Genomic DNA, 22,750 nt, shown 5'->3' with positions numbered 1-22,750 from the left:
GGTAGACAAGTCTCTTTAGTGTCCTGCGTTTTAGAACTGTGACCTTAAATGCCTACTTTCTGTAAGCTGTTAAGGTCTTAACGACCATTCCACAGGTGCATGTTAATTAATTGATTATGGTTAATTGAACATGCATGGAAAACATTGTTTAAACCCTTTACAATGAAGATCTGTAAAGTTATTTGGATTTTTAAAACATTATTGTTGAAATACACAGTCCTGAAAAGGGACGCTTTTTTTTTGCTGATATATATATATATATATATATATATATATATATATATATATATATATATATATATATATATATATATGTAAACTTGTATATAATAAACTTTACTGAACTGGTAGATTTTCATTTTAAATTTTTATTCAGCAACAAAGTTTTTTACTGATATACACTAATTGCAACACTAGTTTTCAGATGGAATGGAATTGGAATTGTGCTGGATTTTATGTTCTATTCCTAATATTTAACATTTCCATTAATGTGCTTTTTGATAAACCTGGCTAGTGTGAGTTTAGTGAAAGTTATACAAGCCTTAGTAATCAGTAGTTGCTATATAACAAGCATACTTTTTTGACTATTAAATAGTAACAGTGAATACCTTTAAATATGCAATTAAACGACTAGGGAAATGTAGGTTATGAAACAGTAGAAAATCATTGTGAAAATACTTCTCCAAAACAAGGAATTTAATGTAAGAAATAATCAAAACATTTCACAGCACTTTCCTAATAGAAAACCTGCTGATCTGTTTGCTATGATGTTTTAAACTTGTTCTCTTTGTTGGCTGTTGTTGGTTATATACTACAAGAAACACGCAATAGCACAACTTCCATAGAAAGAAGCTGACATGCACACTTTTTTATACAGCATTCATTAAATCTAACAAATATTTATCAAGAAAAATCGAGTTAGTGACATGGTATTTAATTGTATTAATTTCATCGCCTTTCTTGCAGGTTTTGAACCAAACTGCTTCTCATCGGAAAAGGATGCTCCAGGATGTCGCAGGCAGCCTGAGCAAATGGTCGATTAAAGTACAAAAAATGAAGGCAGTCTATCATACCCTTAATATGTGCAATATCGATGTGACTCAGCAATGCCTGATTGCTGAGACCTGGTGCCCTGTGTCAAATATGGACCAAATCAAGAAGGCTCTTAGTCAAGGCACAGTAAGTTTTTATTACATTTATCTTTCAGTAAGGCCAATACTTCCTGTAATATCAAAAAAAGATATTGTCATTTTTTTTCATCTATCATTGTGTGCACTGTATATTGTTATGGTCCGTAACGTCCTGTGTTGTGTACTGAGAATTGAGACTACTGTAAATAGTAAAAATTATTATCTGGTCACTTCTACATGATAAGAATGTCACCTATTATTAGATCCTTCATGGCAGAAAAAATATGATGGGTTTCCTAATTATCCTCTGTGTCTCCTTAAAAGATGGTACAATTTGTGGCCTAATGTTGCCTTTTATTGTATTGTTGACATTGCAACAATATTAACATTTTACTCTAATTATTTAAAATCACATTTCATTATTTTATATAATATATGGTAACACCACAAAAATAATGTTAAACTGTTTATTTTCTGTTTGTTTCCAGTTTGTTTATGTGTGTGAATATGCATGGTTGGCATGCACAAGTTGTTAAATCAGTTGCTAGATAAACTGATTCATGGATTTCTCTTAATGAGAAAGACATTAATGGGAATTGCCAGCATCTAATAGAAATTAGGCTTGTCTGGATTAGTCAGCAAATGACAGCTTAAAGAATCATATCTAAGCAAATCTATACTCTGTACTTTATTTACATATTTTGAGGACATGGGATGCCAGTTGGGATATGCCCAATGTCATTTGTTGTTTTTGATGTTCATTCATCTTAAAGCACCTTCAGTCTTGTACATTTGCTTAAAGTATGCAGATTCTTAGTTAATATCCTAATATTACACAGAAAAGGTCAATTGTAAGTTAAATTGTTTTATAGTGTTTTACAATAATCTGTAAAACTCAAAATGAGACTTTCTAATTTATTACTGATGTTTGTTATGTTCTATGCTTTGATATGCCTTCTGTTACATTTTTCATAGGAACGTGCAGGTTCCTCTGTTGCCCCAATTGTGACTATTGTGAACACAAAGATGTCTCCCCCTACCTTTAACAGAACTAATAAATTTACAGCTGGGTTTCAGAATATTGTTGATGCATATGGTGTTGGAACTTACAGAGAAATGAATCCAGGTATGTATATGTGATCACTGTCACATCCATATCCTTTTTTACGTTTTTTTTTTGTAATGTACTTATTTATCGTTAAAGTTTATCATCTTGTGAGGACTCATCTGTTGCATTAATCCGCAGGATATTTAAAGAGTCTTGACGTATCTGCCAAAGATAGGAATATATTTTCTAACGGTTTGCTCATTCCCAAAATTCACTACAGTAGTTGATGCTGAAATGAGGATATACATTGTGGACCACCAGGGGGCGCACCAGCTACCCCGACCGCGACACAGATAGATGTGGGACAAAAGTGCAAACACACGCTTTTTTATTGATTTATTTTTTTTTGTGGGAAACACCTTTCCCAATTTCCCACCTGTACAGCACAGTCACAAACACACCAAACACAGTTCTCTTCTTCTTTTTCTTCTTTTCCTTCTTCTCTTTTTCTCTGCCTCCACTCCTTCTAGCAAGCTTCATCCTCTTCCACCCATCTCTGGCTCCTTGAGTGGAGTGAGGCATCTCCTTTTATGCTACTCCTGGTAGTGCTGCAGGTGTGGTGAAAGCCCAGTGTAGGGCTCTGCTGCTCCCCCTGGCGGTCCCCATTGAACCCAACAGGGCTGTCCCAAACTCCAACTCCCATGAAGATCTACAGGAATCCATGGAGCAACAGCAACCTCTAACACTCCTGGGGAAGCAGTGTCCTATGCACATCTGCTCCCCCGGTCCTTCCTTAGGGGACATAGTGGGACATTGAATCCAGTTACAGCTTTTTGTTAGATTCAACAATATCTTCCACAAAAATTACAACTAATAAATCACATAATGTGTTGAATTTGAATTTGACAAAATTCTGGATTTACAATACAATAAGAACATATTATAGCCTTATGGATTAAAGATTTAACGAACCCATCAAAACTATCTTTGGCAATAGTAAATTTAGGAATGCATTTCTTACTTTTACAGAAGGCGTTAGAAATATAGATGAAATTATGTTCCGACAATAAATGAACATTTATTTATATAAACTACAAGGCATCCAACTAACATGTACACTCCTTCGTTGCTCACTATCAGCAATGAGTAACTGAGAAGGTTTTGATCAACCTTGTTTTTAGTAAGCTAGTTCTCCTAGCTATGTCTTCCTACTTTGATCATCCATGTGCTGCAAAACAAAGACTATAGTAAGCTATCAGGGTACTTTCCCATTCTTTCTGCCTAGATATGGATCAAAAAGAAAAGTAGAATTTTTTTTTGACAGGAAAAGACCATTAAATGCCAATTTAGTTATTCAATCTCTATTTGCAAAACATCGGAAAAATACCAAGTTAAAACTTGACAATAGTCCTGAAAGCTGATCCATTGCATACCACACTACCTGGAAATGTATCCTTTCCATGTTTCACTGTGTACATAAAATCCTAGAGTTTGTGTGTAATTTTCCTTTAGCCAGCTTCAATCTACATTCCACTTTTGTAGTTCAGAAATTAATTTTAAAGTAACAGCTGACATCTACTCTTCTGCTACTCTTCATGATTTTGAATACTTCTGTCAAGTGTCTTTTAAAATTCTATTTAGTTAAACTGAAAACTCTTTTAATTCTTCCTTCCAGTCCTGAATCTGCCTAGTTTCTCTTTCTGTACTTTTTCTATTGCAACTATATTCTTTTCTTGTGCAACATAATTTGGAGATTAAAAATGCATGTAACATTTCAGATTAGATTTCACTAGTAGATTGTATAGTTTAGGAATAATTTATACTTGACATAACATGTTGTGTAATCCAACATTCCATTAGCATTAATTGATATTTTGGTTTATATTTCTTTTTTTTTAAGATACTAATTTGCAGTTTACTCACTGCTATCTATAAACCACTTAGGCTTTTTCGTTATCTTTTTCTTAGAATCTTTGTAAAATAATCAGTTACTATCAATGGAGACAACTTCATTTAGGTTCTACTGTAGCTGTTATCTGTTACAAAATATTCATTATAAAGCTGTAATGTTTAAACTGCATTTTTGGATAAATATTGATATTTTTATTTTTTCACAAGAGACTATTGTTTTCCATATAACAGTTTACTCTGCACATGTATTCATATTTTATTTTCTATTTTCTATAGCACCATATACTATTATTACCTTCCCATTTCTGTTTGCTGTGATGTTTGGAGATTGTGGACATGGATTTGTCATGCTTGGCTTTGCTCTGTGGATGGTTATCAATGAAAAATCTCTTATGAAGAACAAGGGAAGCAATGAGGTGAGCATTTATATGCTTTAACGTTTCTTGATAGGTGAAGCAGGGTCAACAACCAAGATACAAAAAAGTATTAAAAGTAACGTCCCAACATTATACTTATAACCATGATTTCGTATTGCCTATTATATTAATGTTATGAATCATATTATTTGGATTTCCTAGGCATGTTTCATGTATATTTTGTGCAAATATTTTTGTTTTACAATAATTAAATATTTTTATCATTATTGGATGATATCGGCATGCCACCACTTAGTTAGCATTTTTCTCTCTTTGAGTTGTTTATGTCGTAGTGAAAAATTCATCATCAGAAGGCTTTTTACCTAAAAATAAAGGCTATTAGGACTCGAGATAGACAGACCGAGTTTTAAGGCTTTATTGCAATAAATCAACCACACGGACTCAACCCAATTCGGCCGAATGAGATTGAGCCCCGAACATTACAGCAATTGAAGTTTTTATAACCATTTCTTATCATTTTGGCCTTGTTCAATTAGCTCATTCTGCACCTGGTTTTACTGTCCATTATTCCTCTTGGTGTCTGTTCGGCTTATTTTAATTGGTCTAAGACTGGGTGGATGGCTTCCTCTTACCATCTTTGGGCTTTTCTTATGTCATTTCCTATCTTTTCTGACCTCGCTATAATGAGCTCTTTTGCCCATCTTCTCTGACTCCCTTCTACTCCTGTCCGGTTGAGCCTTGAGTTTCCATGGGAACCCTTATTATCTCCTTACTTTCCTATCACTGCCCCCCTCGTGGTATTTTTATTTTTCTATGCTGTTCCCATTTTCTCTGACTGGCCAAGGCTTCAATTCCATATATGGGTTTCTACTCATCATTTTCTTTCTTAAACCTTCCAAACTTTTTATAATAGTGACCTGAAGCTTAAGCTTTAATTAAAAAGAAATATAGTATATGCTTTCATTTAATCATTGCTTGGCATGCTTGATTTGTCTTAATTTCTACACTAAAGTTAATTTCTAATATATTCTTCTAATATTTTTGCTAATGCCTGAATTTTCTAAGATTTTCTCTTCATGCATTATGTCAGTGTGACCTTGCTTACAGCAAAAGCCTTTTGTTCCTTTTCTGCTGATTCACCAATCCATCTGGTCTCTCTATGTGCCTTTCAGAGCCATCTTTATTGCTTCCTAGCCTTGAATCACAGGTGTTCTCAACCTCATCTTGTCCGAATCTGGTTTCGATGTGTCAATTTCTGTTCTTTCCTATATATATACAGTACTAGATATTTTGCTGTAAGCTTAAAAAATAATGCAATATAACTGATTTTTAGTTAACTATTTGCTCGACCTATCATATTTGCTTAACATTCTAATTTATGCTTAATCTTAATATTTTAGAAGCTTTTAATTACTTTTTATGGCTCTTTATGTTAAATTTCTATTCTCTATGTTAATATAAAAATTTTCCTTCTACATTTATTGCTAATATTTTTGGTATTAATGGTTTATTGGTATTGACTATAAAAGATGGCAATGCGGTCACTCTTGTCTTGTATCCTAGCTCTGGGGTACACAAACAGCAAAGAAATTCACTTGTGTTTATGTGTGTTTTTGGTAAGGAATTGCTGAACAGTTTGGCTGTGATTTTGCACTGATTAATTAAACTATGTGTTTGGTCCAATACCTTAAGTTTGTTCTGAAATCTACAGTCCTCTTGGCTTTTGACACTTGCCTGTATTTTGACTTCATCTGTGTCTTGCTCTTATAATTGAAGAAGCTTAAATTTTCTCTTTTCATTTACTGATCTACTTTATCAAAATAGTCTTATGTTCACATCACTGTCTTACATGATCATAACAATTAAGGATCAGAATTTGTGTCTGCTTAAGTGACTGTATCCTTTTATAGTTAAAGACTTTATCGGCTTTCCTTTATAATTTTTATATTAAATTATTGTAAATAAAAGAGCAGTCAAGCAGCTTTAAAATTATATGCATATATTTCATTTTCCTTTTCAGATATGGGATACCTTCTTTGGAGGACGCTATATAATTCTTTCAATGAGTATTTTCTCAATATATACAGGCTTTATCTATAATGATTGTTTCTCAAAGGCCTTAAACATCTTTGGTTCCTCATGGCGTGTCACACCAATGTTTCTGAATGGTACCTGGAAGTAAGATAACTTATTTTTGTATATTTCACATCTTTATAGTACATTCAGATGATTGTTATAATCTCTTTTTACTGACAATATTGCCTAATGAAAAATATTTGTGTAACAGATCTTGTAAGGAGAATTGCTGATATTGAAAATTAATATTTTGATGTATTGCTGGTGATTGTATCATCTCATAAACTTACATGTGAAAAAGTGGAACTAATCAACCCCCATCATTTTCTGCCTTTCTTCATAATTATTCCTGGAAAAGATTTATAGCTTAGCTCGCAGTTATCTGTGTTGCTTATAACTCAACATAAATGCAGTATGGCATCCATTTGTAACACAGGATATAAGCATGCTATGCTGTAACATGAAAAATAAGAAAATCAATTTTAGAGAAGAAAGTAGAAATCTTTGACCACTTTCCTTTACCAGAATTTAGAAGTGACAGGACACTGTTTAATGCTTTTAAATAAGGAAACGTTTTCTGTTCAGGTTTCACCATTTGTTATATTGTGCTTTTTGGGAGTGCAGCATTGGACTGTAATTTGATGTCAGTTTAGTATGTAAATTGTACATGTAATTTAATTATGGAGGTGACTTTATTAATTTTTATTTTATTTATTTTCAGTTTTCATGTAGTAGAAAATAATGCCCTTCTGCAGCTTGATCCTGCAGTCCCAGGAGTATTTTCTGGAAACCCTTATCCATTTGGAATAGACCCAGTAAGGCATATCAGATTTTAAATTTCCTTAATATTGTTGAGCTATCAAAATGCACCTATGTTTCATAAAACAAGAAACAGATGGAATTCTATCTATCTATCTATCTATCTATCTATCTATCTATCTATCTATCTATCTATCTATCTATCTATCTATCTATCTATGTCTCTGGAGAGTAAATTGGGTTTTGCAAAACATAGCAAATTCCTAATGCAAGAAATAGTATATGGGAAAAAATAAATACTGCACCATCCCACAGATGTATTCAGTTTAAAATTGAGATATAAATATCTCATAAAGAAAACATGAAATTAAAAACAAAAATACTTTTTTTAAATTTACCAAATGTTTTCTGCCAAGTGTACTGTTCAAGAAAACCCTTTTAACACATTTCAAATGTTTGAACATTTTAACTCTCACCTTTACTTCTACAGTTGTACCTGAATAACAAAAGGTGATATGGGTTAGTTAGATAGGACAGCATTTCCAATTTACCAACAGTTTAATTCCTAAAACCAATTAAACATCTGTGAATGTATATACATTCCTCAATTTTGTGATATTGCATTCCATATACAGAAAATATATATTTGTCAAATGAAACGTATAGTCACATCAATACTCCATATTCAAGAAAAAGAGCACTAAAAAGATTCCAATTTTCTTTTTGTTAGTTTTTTTTAATTGCTTATAGTTCTCTTTCAAGTAAATCTATTAAAGAGGAAATGCATGAGATGAAACAGAAAGCTTTCTGTGCTTCCATACATTTAATATATCTTTACACACTCATTTCGTCCTCAGTTAAATCATTTGCCATTGAGATTTCAGTCTGTACAGATCTGTTTCTCCCTGAAACACAATAGAACTTTATACAACAATTAAAATAAATAAAACAAAAATATTTTATAGGATGCTGATACAAAAACAAATAAGCCAGAGAGAAAACATGGAAGAATGAAAATGAAATATTAACTGTGCTGGGTTTTTCACATCTAATGATCTAATTTACCACATTTAAAAAAATATGTTGATATAACATCCGTGATTTATGCCATACACATTTTTAAATATAAATATACAAAAAAATCAGTAAACTTTTTGTCAATAGTAATGTAATTCCTTTTTAATTGTTTGAGAGTGAAACAAGATTATCGTGAGCATTCTGGGGAAATTATTATTTATATATATCTGGTATATATCTGAACACCACAACTCAACCTAGAATGACTTCTTAACTTCATTTCGTGTAAGATGTTGCCTGTTGCCTGTTTGTAACTGAAGGATGCACAACTACTTTCCAGTTCAATGTTTTCTTTTTGTCCCTTGGTGTTTGAATGGAAATTTAGTCAAGATTAATACTTACAGCCACATATAATTAATATGAAGAAAATTTTTTTTTTATGGAACTACACCAGGATCGGAGCAAAGCATTCCTGGAACACTCCCGTGGCACTGGATGTTTAAATTGCAGCATTCTAAGAATCATTTGCTACTTAGAGCCTATGATGAAACATCTTGACAAATTCTGTTCCTTTTTTACAAAGCATACTTCTTTCTCCATTGTGTCCGTGGTTTTTGAAATCACAGAATAACATTAATTCTTCTTAGCTTTGGTCAAGTCCCTTAGACTGTGTGTCAGTAACACCTACGGAATGGGTTTATCTACACTTCTACATCTGACAAAGTGGTATCTTTTTTTACAGTGGCATATTGTATAAAAATTTGAAATTTATGGCAGAAATTTTACATTTTTCATACTGAATACTGGAAATTGAAAATGTCAGAAAGGAAACTACATGCTGCTATGCACTACTATGGTTAACACTACATTTAAATGCAAATCACAGGTAGTTTTCTTTCATGGAAATAGTTTTAAAATATACTTATATATTTTTTTTGTTTTATTGTTATTAAGATATGGAACATTGCCTCTAATAAACTGACATTCCTCAACTCCTACAAAATGAAAATGTCGGTTATTCTTGGAATTACCCAGATGGTGTTTGGTGTTATAGTAGGCCTTTGCAACCATGTGTAAGTAACTGAAGTATGAAAACTTTACTGTATAACATTTTTTATTTAGAAATCGATAAAGTGTGACTAAACTAGAAACCATATTTAATATTTATTTATTTAAATTGAGTGATCTTTGATGTTTCTCAAAACAAATATCCCAAATTGTTGCATTATAACACTTAGTTCCCCATATATAATTTGATATGTTCCAAGTTAATAGAAATGTGAATGTGAATGAAAATAACATTCTTATATTGCATTAAACTCTTTAAATTAAAATCTGACAGAACCCAAACTATTTAAAATGTTTTTGTAGATGCTCATTTATCTTTGTTCATTTCTGTTAATCAGAAGCAATATTGTGATTTTTTTTGCAGGCATTCAATTTTCAACATTTTTATACTACTTGTGCCATATTTGTAATGTGAATATCCATATATTTACTCATCAATGCATCCACTTTTTCATCCATTTACTTTCTACCCTGTTTAACCTTTTTTTTTTTGTAAAATCAGTTTTTTTTAGATTTTACATGAGCATACATATATTACAGGTTTTTATTCATCTTGTGTTGTTTCATTCCAGTTCCGTTTTATTTATGTGGTAATTACTTACATGACACTAGAATAAAACAAAATGAAAATAGGTTTTATTCACAGCTGTACTACAGGTCCATCTTGACCTTACGTTGTTCATTTTTAGTGGTATATTAAATAAAAATGTAGCTGGCATTTAAGGAAAGCACCAAAAATTGGTTAAGGCAAGCTAATTATTTTTATTGAATGGGTGTAATATACAAACTTCAATATAAAGTACCTCTCATAGTAGTATGCCAGTAAATGATAGTAAACATTTTTCTAAAATTAAATTGCAATATTATGATTAATAAGCATGCAATGTATTCTACAATTCTTTATCCCTATATTTTGCCTGACAAACCATAAATGATGTTTTCAGTTTGTAGTTTAAAAAAAAATACTGCTAATAATGACAAAATAAAATATTAGTTATTAGAAATAGGTTGGTATTGGCATTATAAATATTAAAGAAAACACAACACTTGAAGGACGTAGTGTAGGTAAGTTATTATAATCTAAGAAGTACAGTTGGACAGTGAGTAATAGAAATGTAAATGACTAAACCATTTGCCAGCAATATTAAATGCAGTTCTTCAGTGATAAAGCATGTAAGATTAGATGCAGTTGCAATTCGTAATAAAATCTGGATATACACTAGAATCATTCCCTACATGAGCGCAAGTTAAATGTACAACTAATTGTCTTATTTGTAACATTAAATACAATGTCATGCCATAATGTGTCATTCAAATACTGAATTACTGTTATCAAGAAAATTTAAAGTCCATCAAGGGTAACAAAAGACAGGACTTTTGTTTACAGTGACACCTCCTATCCCATAATTTCCCAGTGTGTCCTCTGTGTCTGTTGTAAATTGCCTTAAGACACACACATTCCCATAACTTTCTCTCTGCTATGTGTTTCAGTTGATGCAGCTATAAGTGTTATAGTACTTTAAAAAATTAATCTTTAATGGCATATACTGTAGTGAAACAGCAGGTAATTGTAAAAAAGATGTAAAGCAATCTTTTGGTAAATCAGAACTCTGTGCATTAATGGATATCTTTCATCCCACAGATATTTTAGAAGGCCTCTCAACATAATTTTGCAATTCATTCCAGAGATGATTTTCATTTGCTGTTTGTTTGGATACCTGGTTTTCATGATCATCTACAAGTGGTGTCAATATAATGTTATGACTTCCCAGGGTGCCCCTAGTATCCTAATTCACTTCATTAACATGTTCCTCTTCAACTACAGTGACGCTACCAATGCCCCTTTGTATACACATCAGGTAAGGCTCTCCTTGTATACTAACACTGACCAAACTGCTCAGTATTTTTTTCAAATATTTTTTAAAAAGTTTGATGCAGTGTTGCACTTGAATTAGAAGGAATGATTACTATATACAGGTATACTTATTGCATGATTTAGGTTGTAACTATATTTTTGTTAAATTGTTACAATTTTTTAAATATTTTACTCGTTCTACTTCCAATCACCCATCCATGCATTTTGTGATCTTTGGTGAAACTACAAGCTATTCTTTCCACACTGGATGCATTGCACACATCAACACTGGACCCAGTGTCAATCATTCACAGGGCACACTCTTACACACACTCATGCAGGGTCAATCAAACATATAGTTGTAAATTAATTTCTAACATGCAAGGCTTTACAATATCTGAGGAAAATTTGCATAAGTGGTGAAAAATCAATACGGACATGGAGAAATTCCATATATAGTAGAATTCTGTAAATTCCACATAGGCAACAACAGGTGAGAAATTCAACTCATGTTTTGTAGGTATCCACTGCATTTGTGTATTTCATTTTCACTAACTTTGACATATAGAATAGTGCAACTGTATTTTTTAATAAATATAGGAAATTAGTTATTGAAAAATGCTTATTATGATCAACATGATCAACAGATCAACATGCAGACACCAAAACAGATTTCCGTACCAGAACGGTTGAGTTCCAGGTTAACAACGACCACCACCAGTACTGCTAGCCAACAGGTGCTGGTGGAAATCGGGCTACCGTTTGCTAAAGAAGAAGAAGAAGAGGTGGGAGACGTGTCCAGAGGAAAGAGAAGTGGAGGAAGGTAAAGAGAGTGGAACTGAGGGTAGGAACTTTGAATGTTGGCAGTATGACTGGTAAGGGGAGAGAGTTAGCAGATATGATGGAGAGAAGGAAGGTTGATATATTGTGCATGTAAGAGACTAAATGGAAGGGGAATGAGGCCAGGTGGATCGGAGGTGGATTCAAATTGTTCTATCATGGTATGGATGGGAGTAGAAATGGTGTAGGGGTTATTCTGAAGTAAAAGTATGTTAAGAATGTTTTGGAAGTGAAAAGAGTGTCAGACAGAGTAATAATTATGAAGCTGGAAATTGGAGATGTGATGATGAATGTTGTTAGTGCATATGCCCCACAAGTTGGATGTGCGATGGATGAGAAAGAAGATTTCTGGAGTGAGTTGCATAAAGTGATGGACAATGTACCCAAGGGACAGAAAGTGATGACTGGAGTGGATTTCAATAGACATGTTGGTGAAGGGAACAGAGAAGACGAGGAGGTGATGGGTAGGTATGTTGTCAAGGAGAGGATTGAAGAAAGTCAAATGATAGTGGATTTTGCAAAAAGGATGGGCATTATCGTGGTGAATACGTATTTTAAGAAGAGGGAGGAACATAGGGTGACATACAAGAGTGGAGGAAGGTGCACACAGGTAGATTACATCTTATGCAGAAGAGTCAATCTGAAGGAGATTAAAGACTGAAAAGTGGTGGCAGGGGAAAGTGTAGTTAGACAGCATAGGATAAGTGATCTGTAGGATGACGTTGGAGATCAAGAAGAGGAGGAGAGTGAGGGTAGAGCCAAGGATCAAATGGTGGAAGTTGAATAAAGAAGACTGCAAGGCTGACTTTAGGGAGGAAGTAAGACAGGCACTAGGCGGCAATGAAGAATTACCAGACAGCTGGGAAACTACAGGAGATGTAGTAAGGGTGACAGCCAGAATTGTGCTTGGCGTGACATCTGGACAGAGGAAGGAGGAAAAGGAAACGTGGTGGTGGAATGAGGAAGTATAGGAGAGTATACAGAGGAAGAGGATGGTGAATTAGAAGTGGGATAGTCCAAGAGATGCAGAAAGTAGACAAGAGTACAAGGAGATAAGGTGCAAGGTAAAGAGAGATATGGTGAAGGCTAAAGAAAAGGCGTATGATGAGTTGTATGAGAGGTTGGACACTAAGGAGGGAGAAAAGGCCCTGTACCGATTGGCTAGACAGAAGGACCGAGCTGGGAAAGATGTGCAGCAGGCCAGGGTGATAAAGGATAAAGATGGAAACATACTCACAAGCAGGGCTGGAGTGGGACTCATTTTCATGAGTTTCATACCTCAGACCGGCCCACTATATACAGTATACACCGACATATTATTTTTAAAACTCTCAGCTCACACTTTCTTTCACATGGGTGGTTGCATATTCACTTCAAGCTCTGGGCCTTTACCAGAGGTCTGGGAGCTTGAAGATTCTTTGCATTATCTTAGCTGTTCCTAGGACTGCGTGTGTATATATATATATACACACTAGCAGGATTGCCCGGCGTCGCCCGGGAATCTATAACCAGTGAATTTTCCAAATGAAAGAAACAGAATATAGAAATAGAACAAACATTTTTCTGATTGATATTTTATTGTAAGTTTCTCCACTCTGGGTTATGTGTGCTGTAGCGTTTCAGACACCCTTGAAATAGACTTTGATGTGGCATTTGAAGTGGAGCTTCCAATTCCACGTCTTTTTTCGGTGGCATGGGTATATTCGTGAAAACTAGGACAATATATGTTACATGGTATTACGTAGGGAATAAACACGACAGTGAGATGAATTTATGTCATTTACAATACGTTGAAAAGTGAACAAATAGTAGCAGTCAATCAAACAAAGTAACACTGAAATCGTTGTGTCAGTCGGAAAGCGATGGTAACTACAGAGAGAAGTGACATACGTTTGGGGAAAATGGTTGGGGAAGGATGCTGTCTTTTTAAGGTGAGTCTCTATTCAAACATGCTTGCATATAAGGGATGTTGACGAATGAAATACAGTACTATCAGTGCGTGTTGGAGTGTGACGTGCGGAAACACAAGTGTGTTAGCTGGTCACGTGTACTGGATCGGCCTTCTAACACTTGGACACTTCCGCCATTTCTTGGCAATTTAAAGAAACATGGGTAAAGAGCGACGCACAGAGACCAAAGCTGCTGTTAGATGGCGCTGCGGTGAACGTCTGTGGCAACCTGCAGCCATCTTAAGTACAGGGACATGGGCTGAAGGTGGTGTTGGTGAAAAAGTGCTGTGCAGTTCACCACGAACATTTTTCCAAACCAAACATAACCAGTGACCTTCTCCTGGTCACAAAGGAGCCCCATGCCCAGTTTGGTGCTGATCGGACGCCTGGTGCAGATTTGTATGGCAGACAAACATACACACACACACACATTGACACATCGATATATAAACATTACATTATCCTCTTCTGCAATGTTTTTCTTAAATATCACTTACCAATTAAAGGAAATAATACTTTACAAATTCTGATTTATTTTCACAAGTAAGCAAATGACTCACACAATGACGCAATGACACATTGTCAAAAACAATGTCTTTTATGACAACATAAATTTCTTCCTTCTGTGCTTTACATTTCTAAATATCCAACCCATAACCACAAATCGATCAAATAAAACAAATATTTGCACTTTTCTTTGCTTGTTTGTTATATAGTGAAACTTTCTTGTAAAATGTTTTTCCTCTGTATCTTCATGAACACATGGCTAACTTTAAAGGATTAATGAATGCCTGAGCAGCAAACTGGTTTGTGCAACCTTGTTTATAATCACATCATCATCCACAGACATGAGGATTTCTTTCTCAGTTCACATTAGCATCTATGCTTCCAGGTTCTTTTGGTCTAAAGTGCTTCTGAGCCTGTTATTTATGAACTTCACTGTTGAGAAACTTCTCTCACAGGCTACTTGTGTGATGGACCATGTTAATAACAACTTGTAGGCCAGTCCAATCACATAGTATGCATCAGTTAGAAGATTGTACTGGGAGAGAATGAGATACACATAAATGGTGCATTTTTTACAGGAGGAACAGGTTTTTTTCTGTAATTCAGCATCTTACTGTTCTGTGGAAAGATCCTCTTGAGTTCCTTGTGACATTTCACTGGCTGTCCTGACAATGTACAGTTGTGCTTGAAAGTTTGTGAACCCTTTAGAATTTTCTATATTTCTGCATAAATATGACCTAAAACATCATCAGATTTTCGCTCAAGTCCTAAAAGTAGATAAGGAGAAACCAGTTAAACAAATGAGACAAAAATATTATACTTGGTCATTTATTTATTGAGGAAAATCATCGAATATTACATACTTTGTTTAGTGCCTGATCCTTAGCCCACCTCCTTGTGTGCCCTATTGGGCAAAGTCTTCTGTGGTGTGTGTCCTTACCTTACCAGGTTGGACAGTTGGAAGACAAAGTCAAAGAGGCGAGATTGCGTTGGTTTGGACATGTGCAGAGGAGACGTGCTAGGTATATTGGAAAAAAGATGCTAAGAATAGAGCTGCCAGGGAGGAGGAAATGAGGAAGGCCTAAGAGAAAGTTTATGGATGTGCCGAGAGAAGACATGCAGGTGATGGGTGTAACAGAGCAAGATGACAGAAACAGGACAGAAAGATATGGAAGAAGATGATCTTTGCTTTCTCCAACAGTATCAAGCTCCTGTTGGGGAATTACCATGCCATAATGTTCCGAGATTACTGCAGGACAATTTCAATTCTACCTCATAGCAAGCTCCCAAGGAGCACCCACATTAGCTTCCCAAAACCACAACAACTTACTTTGTGAATTTAGTGCATTGATCATATTACCCTAGTCTAGCTGTTCCTTCTATCACTGACAGCAAAGACTGCAACTCAGCCTATGAACTTTATTTTGTCCAATTGTACTCATCATATCAATTATTAAAGTTTTATCCAAGGACTTTCTTTACTACAAAAATATTAACACTGTGGACCTGTCCATTGTCCACAATCATGGTCGGATGAGGCCAAGATGATGACATCAGATGGAAAAAACAGAGGTGCAGCCCTCATGACTATAATCAAGTTAATCATTCTTAAACAAATGCAAAATTATTTATACATTTGGAAATTTTTAAATGCTATAACTAGGACTCTAGTCTTAAGTGTCTAACACTAAATTGGTTTATTTCCTTTTTCTGATCGAGAAGTCCAAGACAGCCCTTGGTTGCTCCTCCCTGCACAGTTCTAGTGATGCTTAGAGTTTTTTGTGGCACAGTAAATGAAACTGAATATAGTACTCCAGATGTGGTCACAGCTTGATATCTTTTCCTTTATATTCAATAATTTATATTATATAACCCAATATTTTATTCTCCTGAAGTATTACCCATCTTGATTCTTATAATTTATGTTCCATTTGCCTACATGTACAGTAGCATTTGGAACCCCTCTCAGTTAAAACATCATCTGTATACTGTATTTCAAAACTTGACTCACTGTAGCAGGATGTAATTCATTAAAATAAACAAGAAAAAGGTTCTAGTGAATACTAATGAGGGACTGAAATGATGACCACAACACATGTGAAACTCTTTCCTCATATTAGCAATATGTACAGAAGTCAAAACTGTTCTAAACAAAAACAGTACGGTCTAATAATTATTCTATACTTTTATAAAGAGTTGTAATATACGTTCTGTAAACTTTTAATTACAGGGTAGCATTATACTGTATGTAACAGATATCTTCAATATTGGATTTTCAGCAACAGGTCCAGTCTTTCCTGGTGATCTTTGCCTTGATCGCAGTTCCCTGGATGTTGCTGATCAAACCATTCATCTTGCGGCACGATCACATAAAATCACAACAAATGGTAAAGTGATGCATTTTATTACAAATGGGATTTTCATGCATGATAGTAAAATTTGATTTGTGTGTAGAAAAGGAAAATTGTTCTAAACCTTGGGTTTTCTATATGAGATTCTGCATAATTTTTTCTTGTGATGCTGACAGATTTACAGAGAATTAATGTACTTGATTTTGCTATCATTTTTCTGCAAATTATGAATTGTAAGGAATCGATTCACTATACATACATATTGCGATTCACAGGTTTATTTCCCATCATGTTGTGCACACAACCGGTGAGATTTATTCATGATAGAAATTTTGTACTCCTCTATATTGAGATTCTAGGAATGGGTCTGCATAATAAGAATAAGCAGTGAGAGGTCTAGAGATTCAAGAATTTATCAGAGCTGTTTGAGAACACTTCATATACAGCATTTTTAGAGCTGATATGAGAAGGAAATAACTTAGGACATCTGATAATCTGGCAACTGATATTCTAATTTGCTTGTTATTCATTGAGTGTAGTAAGGATTTTAATCTATTAACCATATTTAATGAAACAAATTAAAATGTATGCCAATTGCCATATTTTTTGATGCTATACTTAAATCTGCACCTTTTTCTAGATGTATTGCCCTTTGTATTAATCATAGCAAATAACCTTATTATAAAAAATGTGTGTTTCCCTCTTAAGAGCCTTCATTATGGAACAGTACTTGTCTCCAATGCACCCCTTAATCAACTAAATGGGTATGGAAATAGACAGACATATAAATGCAGTATTCCAATATGTCAATATACAAATTTCACATCTTCTGTACATTTTTCTGAATCACTTTTTTAAAAAAAGGGTTATGTATAGCCAAAATCTATTGGGGCAATGACTGCAAAGCAGGAGCTAGTTTTGGGAGAGATCCCAGCAAATTACAGGACACCCACGCAATTTTGTCTACAGTGATTTACACTGGGCCAGCCCAGTCAGAAAAGACTAGGGTGCAAGCACCATGAAGATTCAGTGTTAGCCACTGTTTTACCATGTCACTATTATTTGCAGTAATTATTTTTTGCAAATTAATATGTATTGTAATACTATCATTTTAGAAATTTTACTGATTAGAAGTAAATTCTTTACATGCATTACAGTGAATAAGTCTGTATCTGCAATTAACTACCAACCAATAACTAAAAAAAAATCCTTACTAATCCTTAAACTACAAACCATCAGTGCTGGTGGCAACTTAAAAGTAACTTGAAATTTACTTTGTGGGCTGGAAAAAACAGTATAGGTAAGTATAGGCTTTGATATTAACTGAATTCTGCACAGTATTTGTATAATAATTTTTACAGCATACTGTGAGTTATATTTTAATCAATTCTTATTGTGTTAATTCATTGTAAATGTGTAACTTTGTTATTAATTGTCTCCTGGTAGCTTCAGAGAAGACAGGCTGCCAGCGGAGCAGAAGAAATTGAAGTAGATGATCTCCATACAAACCACTCTAGCAGCACAAATCATGGAGATGACCATGTTGGAGAGGTATTAATTTCTGTTTTGAGAATACCCTTTTATATAGAAAGAACAAGTTTTACAAAATTTTCTGAAAAACATGGCGTATTTATTCATAAATAAGTTCATAATCTCTGTTGTATGTTCTCACATTGTATGTTTAAAATTTGAAATTGCTATTTAAAATTTTGCATTTGCATTTGTATTTATGTTGCATTCAGAAGTATTCAGAACCCTTCACTCTCTTCACAATTTGCTATGTTGCAGCCTTGTATTAAAACAATTTAAATTATTTTTTTCTAACAACAAGGAATATTTGTACCCCAGAATTAAAATGCAAAAGCAGGATATTATTAAGTATATTAATAAATAATAACTAAATAAGTAATAAAATGAATAGTAATAAATAAATGTTTCCATAAATATATGATGTATTATTAAAAATGAAAAACACACCTGGGGCCTTATGCATAACGGCGTGCGTAGAACTCACACTATAACATGATGTAAGCACAAAAGCCGAAATGTGCTTACGCACAGAAAAATCCAGATGAATAAATCTGTGCTTTCACCAACTTCCGCATTCTTCCACTACATAAATCCCGGTCAGTGTGAAAAGTAACGCGCGTGCACATGCCTGCTGTCCCGCCCCAACTCCTCCCAGAATTACACCTCTTTAAATATGCAAATCAATATAAATAGCCCTTAAGCTCAGCGTTCTGTGAAAAGAGAATGACAAAAGCAAGACGGAAAATGGAAGAATTTCAGTGAATACCAATAGTACTAGGGTGTTGTACCGTGTTAGCCATTATGAATGTAGAGAAAAGCCAAGCAAAATGACACCTTTTATTGGCTAACTAAAAAGATTACAATATGCAAGCTTTTGAGGCAACTCAGGCTCCTTCTTCAGGCAAGATGTAATAGAAGGGCGGAGCACCAGATCTTTGCTAGCGTAGCAACACAGTGTCCTTTAATCTATACTAATAAAAGGCAAAGCCCTCACTGACTGACTGACTGACTCACTCACTCACTCACTCACTCACTCATCACTAATTCTCCAACTTCCCATGTAGGTAGAAGGCTGAAATTTGGCAGGCTTATTCATTACAGGTTACTTACAAAAGTTAAGCAGGTTTCATTTTGAAATTCTACGCGTAACGGTCATAACTGAATCCTACTTAGCCTGCAGCTTGGTCGCCGATCCCCACGCCTCCCACGTAGTTGGCTGCCTGCCTATATTGTGTCCCCCATCCCCATGCCTCCCATGTAATTGGCTGTCTGCCCATATAAGGCTGTCCGTCGCTCCAGTCTCTTCATTCCCTTCCTTGCTTCGCCACGGTATTCATGTCTCCCTGCTGATAACCGCAGCCTTTTTATTTAATCCACGGCTTCTCCGCTGTTTTATTGTTCGTTTATTACGATTATAGTTATTGTGTAGGTATTTTAGACTTAGTTTACTGTTCAGGTACCAATTTCCTTTACCGTTCCAACCGTACCCCCATTAACATGTCTTTCAAGCTGATCACCATCGATCAAAGAACTGTCACATACCGAAACTCAAACCGATTATGACAGCAGCAATCCAAGCTGTGAGAAAACAGTAAAAAGGAGGCGTGTCAGACGTCGTGGTACATTTTCTGATGCAGCTACTGTAGACGGAAACAACTTTGTAACGCTGTCACCTAATACTCGCAGAAATATCCACAAGCTAATAGACATGCTGTCGCTAAATACTTGCAGGCAAATCCACAAGTTCATAGAGACGCTGACGATAAATACTCACAGGCAATTCCACAAGTTCAAAGACACGCTGCCGCAAAATATTCACAGGCAAATCTAAAACTTAATACCGGGAATGCCTGTTAAACATCTTAGATTCACTAGTACCGATTTGGGTAGTGAACACTTTGATAAATGAAACCTGTTATCTTTACAGCGGTTGACAAACACGGAATATAACTTGAACACAACACATCCTCCAAATACGAACCTGATTGAAAGAAATAATGATAATCAAATCCTTGATGACCGCAACACTCAGTAACACTCACAAAACAAATACTGTATATTGACAGTCATGTTACGTTATTTTTAAAATGTTCCCTTTTCTTTTTCATAACTTCTTTAACACACTACTTCTCCACTGCGAAGCGCGAGCATTTTGCTAGTTATTAATAATATAGATTATTTAAATGGTTAAAGTTATATCTGTATAATAAACATATTTTGCTGCATTTCATCTTAAAAATGATATTGTCATCATATGTAAATACACTCTTTATAAAGTGGCTTAGGTTGTGCAATATTATAACTGTACTGCAAGTTTACAGTGAGGTGATTGTACTCATAAGTACAGACAGTTCTACAAGGAGCAGTTGATGGACTGATTGAGTGCATTTAGAGCTCTTGGAATGAAACTCTTTCTGAACCGCGAGGTCCGCACAGGAAAGGTTTTGAAGCGTTTGCCGTGTGAGAAGCAGTTCAAATAGAAAGCATGGCTGAGGCAGCGTGTGCTTGATGCTGTATACCGATAATTCTCTTTCCGATCAGCTGCTCTGAGTGGTGCAGTGAGAGTAATATGGAAAAAGATGATCCGCTGTGGCAACGCCTAATGGGAGCAGCTGAAAGAAGAACAAAAAGGTGCAGTGAGAGTAACAATGCTAAAGCAGCTATTGTATTTAGAATAGTTTGACCATTCTGTGGACCATTATGTTGTTACTGGTTAATTACAATCAGATGCATTAAACTAATAAACAACATGCAGTTAATTTCAGTGTATTTATAAAGCCGAATCAGGAAAAGCTGCCAGGCTGCAAAACCGAGTGGAGAACTTGCATACGACAGGGTATGAGGTACCGTGGAAATGTGCGTGGCTTTATGCCAAGTTTAGGTTTTATACATCGCGATTTGAACGTGGAAAGGTTCTTACGCAACATTTCTGTGCGTACACACCGTTTATACATGAGGTCATCACCAAAAGAATCTAAAAAGAATTGCGATTCATCAGACCAAGCCCCCTTTTTTCATTGGTCCATGAAGCAATTCTGATGCCAATGTGACCATTGAAGGCACTTTTAGCAGTGGACAGGGTTTAGAATGGGCATTTCGATCAATCTGCACCTATGGAGCCCCATACTCAGAAAGCTGTGATACACTGTTTGTTATAACACCTTTCATTCATGGCCAGCATTAAGTGTTTCAGCTACCATAGCACTTATGTGGGACCAGGCGGACTAGACTTCACTCTCTATATGCATCAATGAACTTTGGACACCCATGATGACCCTGTCGCCAATTCAGTGTTTGTTTTTCTTTGGACAGCTTTTGGTAGGAACCAACTTCTGCATACCGAGAGCACCCCACAAAATGTGTTGTTTTGGAGATGCTCTGACCCAGTCGTCTTATATATTCACAATTTGTCCCGTGTCAAAGTCACTCAGATCCTTACGCTTGCGTCATTCTCCTTCCACAGCCCTTAAAATTTCGACTTTAAATTGGTCTGGTGTAATTAAGTGTGAGTTTGTTTTTATGTTCCAGCCCTCAGTACTTTGAATTAGGTTAACTATATCAAAAGTGAATAGACAAAAAAACATACAGTTTAAGTTTCATAACACTTTTGTATTTATTAATAAATATTATGCAAATTAAATGTAGATAGCTGAATTTTTAGCAAACTAATATGAAGTGTCTTACATTTACTGTATTTGAATGAATTACTAAAGTTGTTCACTGAAACTTTGCAGTATATTATTATCTTTACATTCTTTGTCCGAATGTTTTTTTTTTCCCTATTTCAGTTTGACTTTGGTGACGTTTTTGTGCACCAGTGCATTCATACAATTGAATACTGCCTTGGCTGCATCTCCAACACAGCATCTTACCTTCGACTGTGGGCCCTTAGCTTGGCACATGCACGTGAGTATCATAAACAGTTTGCAACAACAGTTTGTACTGACAGAAAGAGGTGCTAAAAGTACTTCTTTTATGGTAAAGTGTAAAACTTTCTTAAATATAGCTTTCTCTGCAATTGATCTGCACCCCCTATGCTCATTCCTTTTGATGCCTCCTAAATGCATTGTCCAGTTCCTTTTTGTGTTCAGTATAGTGTTTAAAAGTGTGCACACTTTTTATCTCACCTATTCTGCACTTTCCTTTCAGAATTATCTGAAGTTTTATGGACAATGGTGATGGATGCAGGCTTGAACAGTTCCAGTTGGGGTGGTCTTGTAGGAGTGTTCATCATCTTTGCTGCTTTTGCTGTTTTAACAATTGCTATTCTTCTAATCATGGAAGGGCTGTCTGCCTTTCTCCATGCTCTACGTTTGCACTGGTAAGATATAC

At 35.0% G+C, this 22,750-nt stretch overlaps 1 protein-coding gene across 1 annotated transcript in view; it reads left to right on the top strand.

The window, feature by feature from the left end:
- LOC120533815 (V-type proton ATPase 116 kDa subunit a-like) overlaps positions 1-22,750 on the top strand; it is a 59,369-nt gene that overhangs the window by 24,563 nt on the left and 12,056 nt on the right. The window contains exons 10-20 of the mRNA XM_039760820.1: positions 967-1,179; positions 2,106-2,256; positions 4,366-4,505; positions 6,487-6,644; positions 7,264-7,357; positions 9,273-9,391; positions 11,029-11,245; positions 16,817-16,924; positions 18,335-18,439; positions 22,207-22,324; positions 22,568-22,739. Of these exons, the coding sequence (XP_039616754.1) occupies positions 967-1,179; positions 2,106-2,256; positions 4,366-4,505; positions 6,487-6,644; positions 7,264-7,357; positions 9,273-9,391; positions 11,029-11,245; positions 16,817-16,924; positions 18,335-18,439; positions 22,207-22,324; positions 22,568-22,739 (1,595 nt within the window). The remainder of the gene's footprint in view (positions 1-966; positions 1,180-2,105; positions 2,257-4,365; positions 4,506-6,486; positions 6,645-7,263; positions 7,358-9,272; positions 9,392-11,028; positions 11,246-16,816; positions 16,925-18,334; positions 18,440-22,206; positions 22,325-22,567; positions 22,740-22,750) is intronic.

The sequence above is a fragment of the Polypterus senegalus genome, chromosome 8 (genome assembly GCF_016835505.1).
Source record: "Polypterus senegalus isolate Bchr_013 chromosome 8, ASM1683550v1, whole genome shotgun sequence".
NCBI lineage: Eukaryota > Metazoa > Chordata > Cladistia > Polypteriformes > Polypteridae > Polypterus > Polypterus senegalus.
This window is presented reverse-complemented; position numbering and strand designations above follow the sequence as displayed.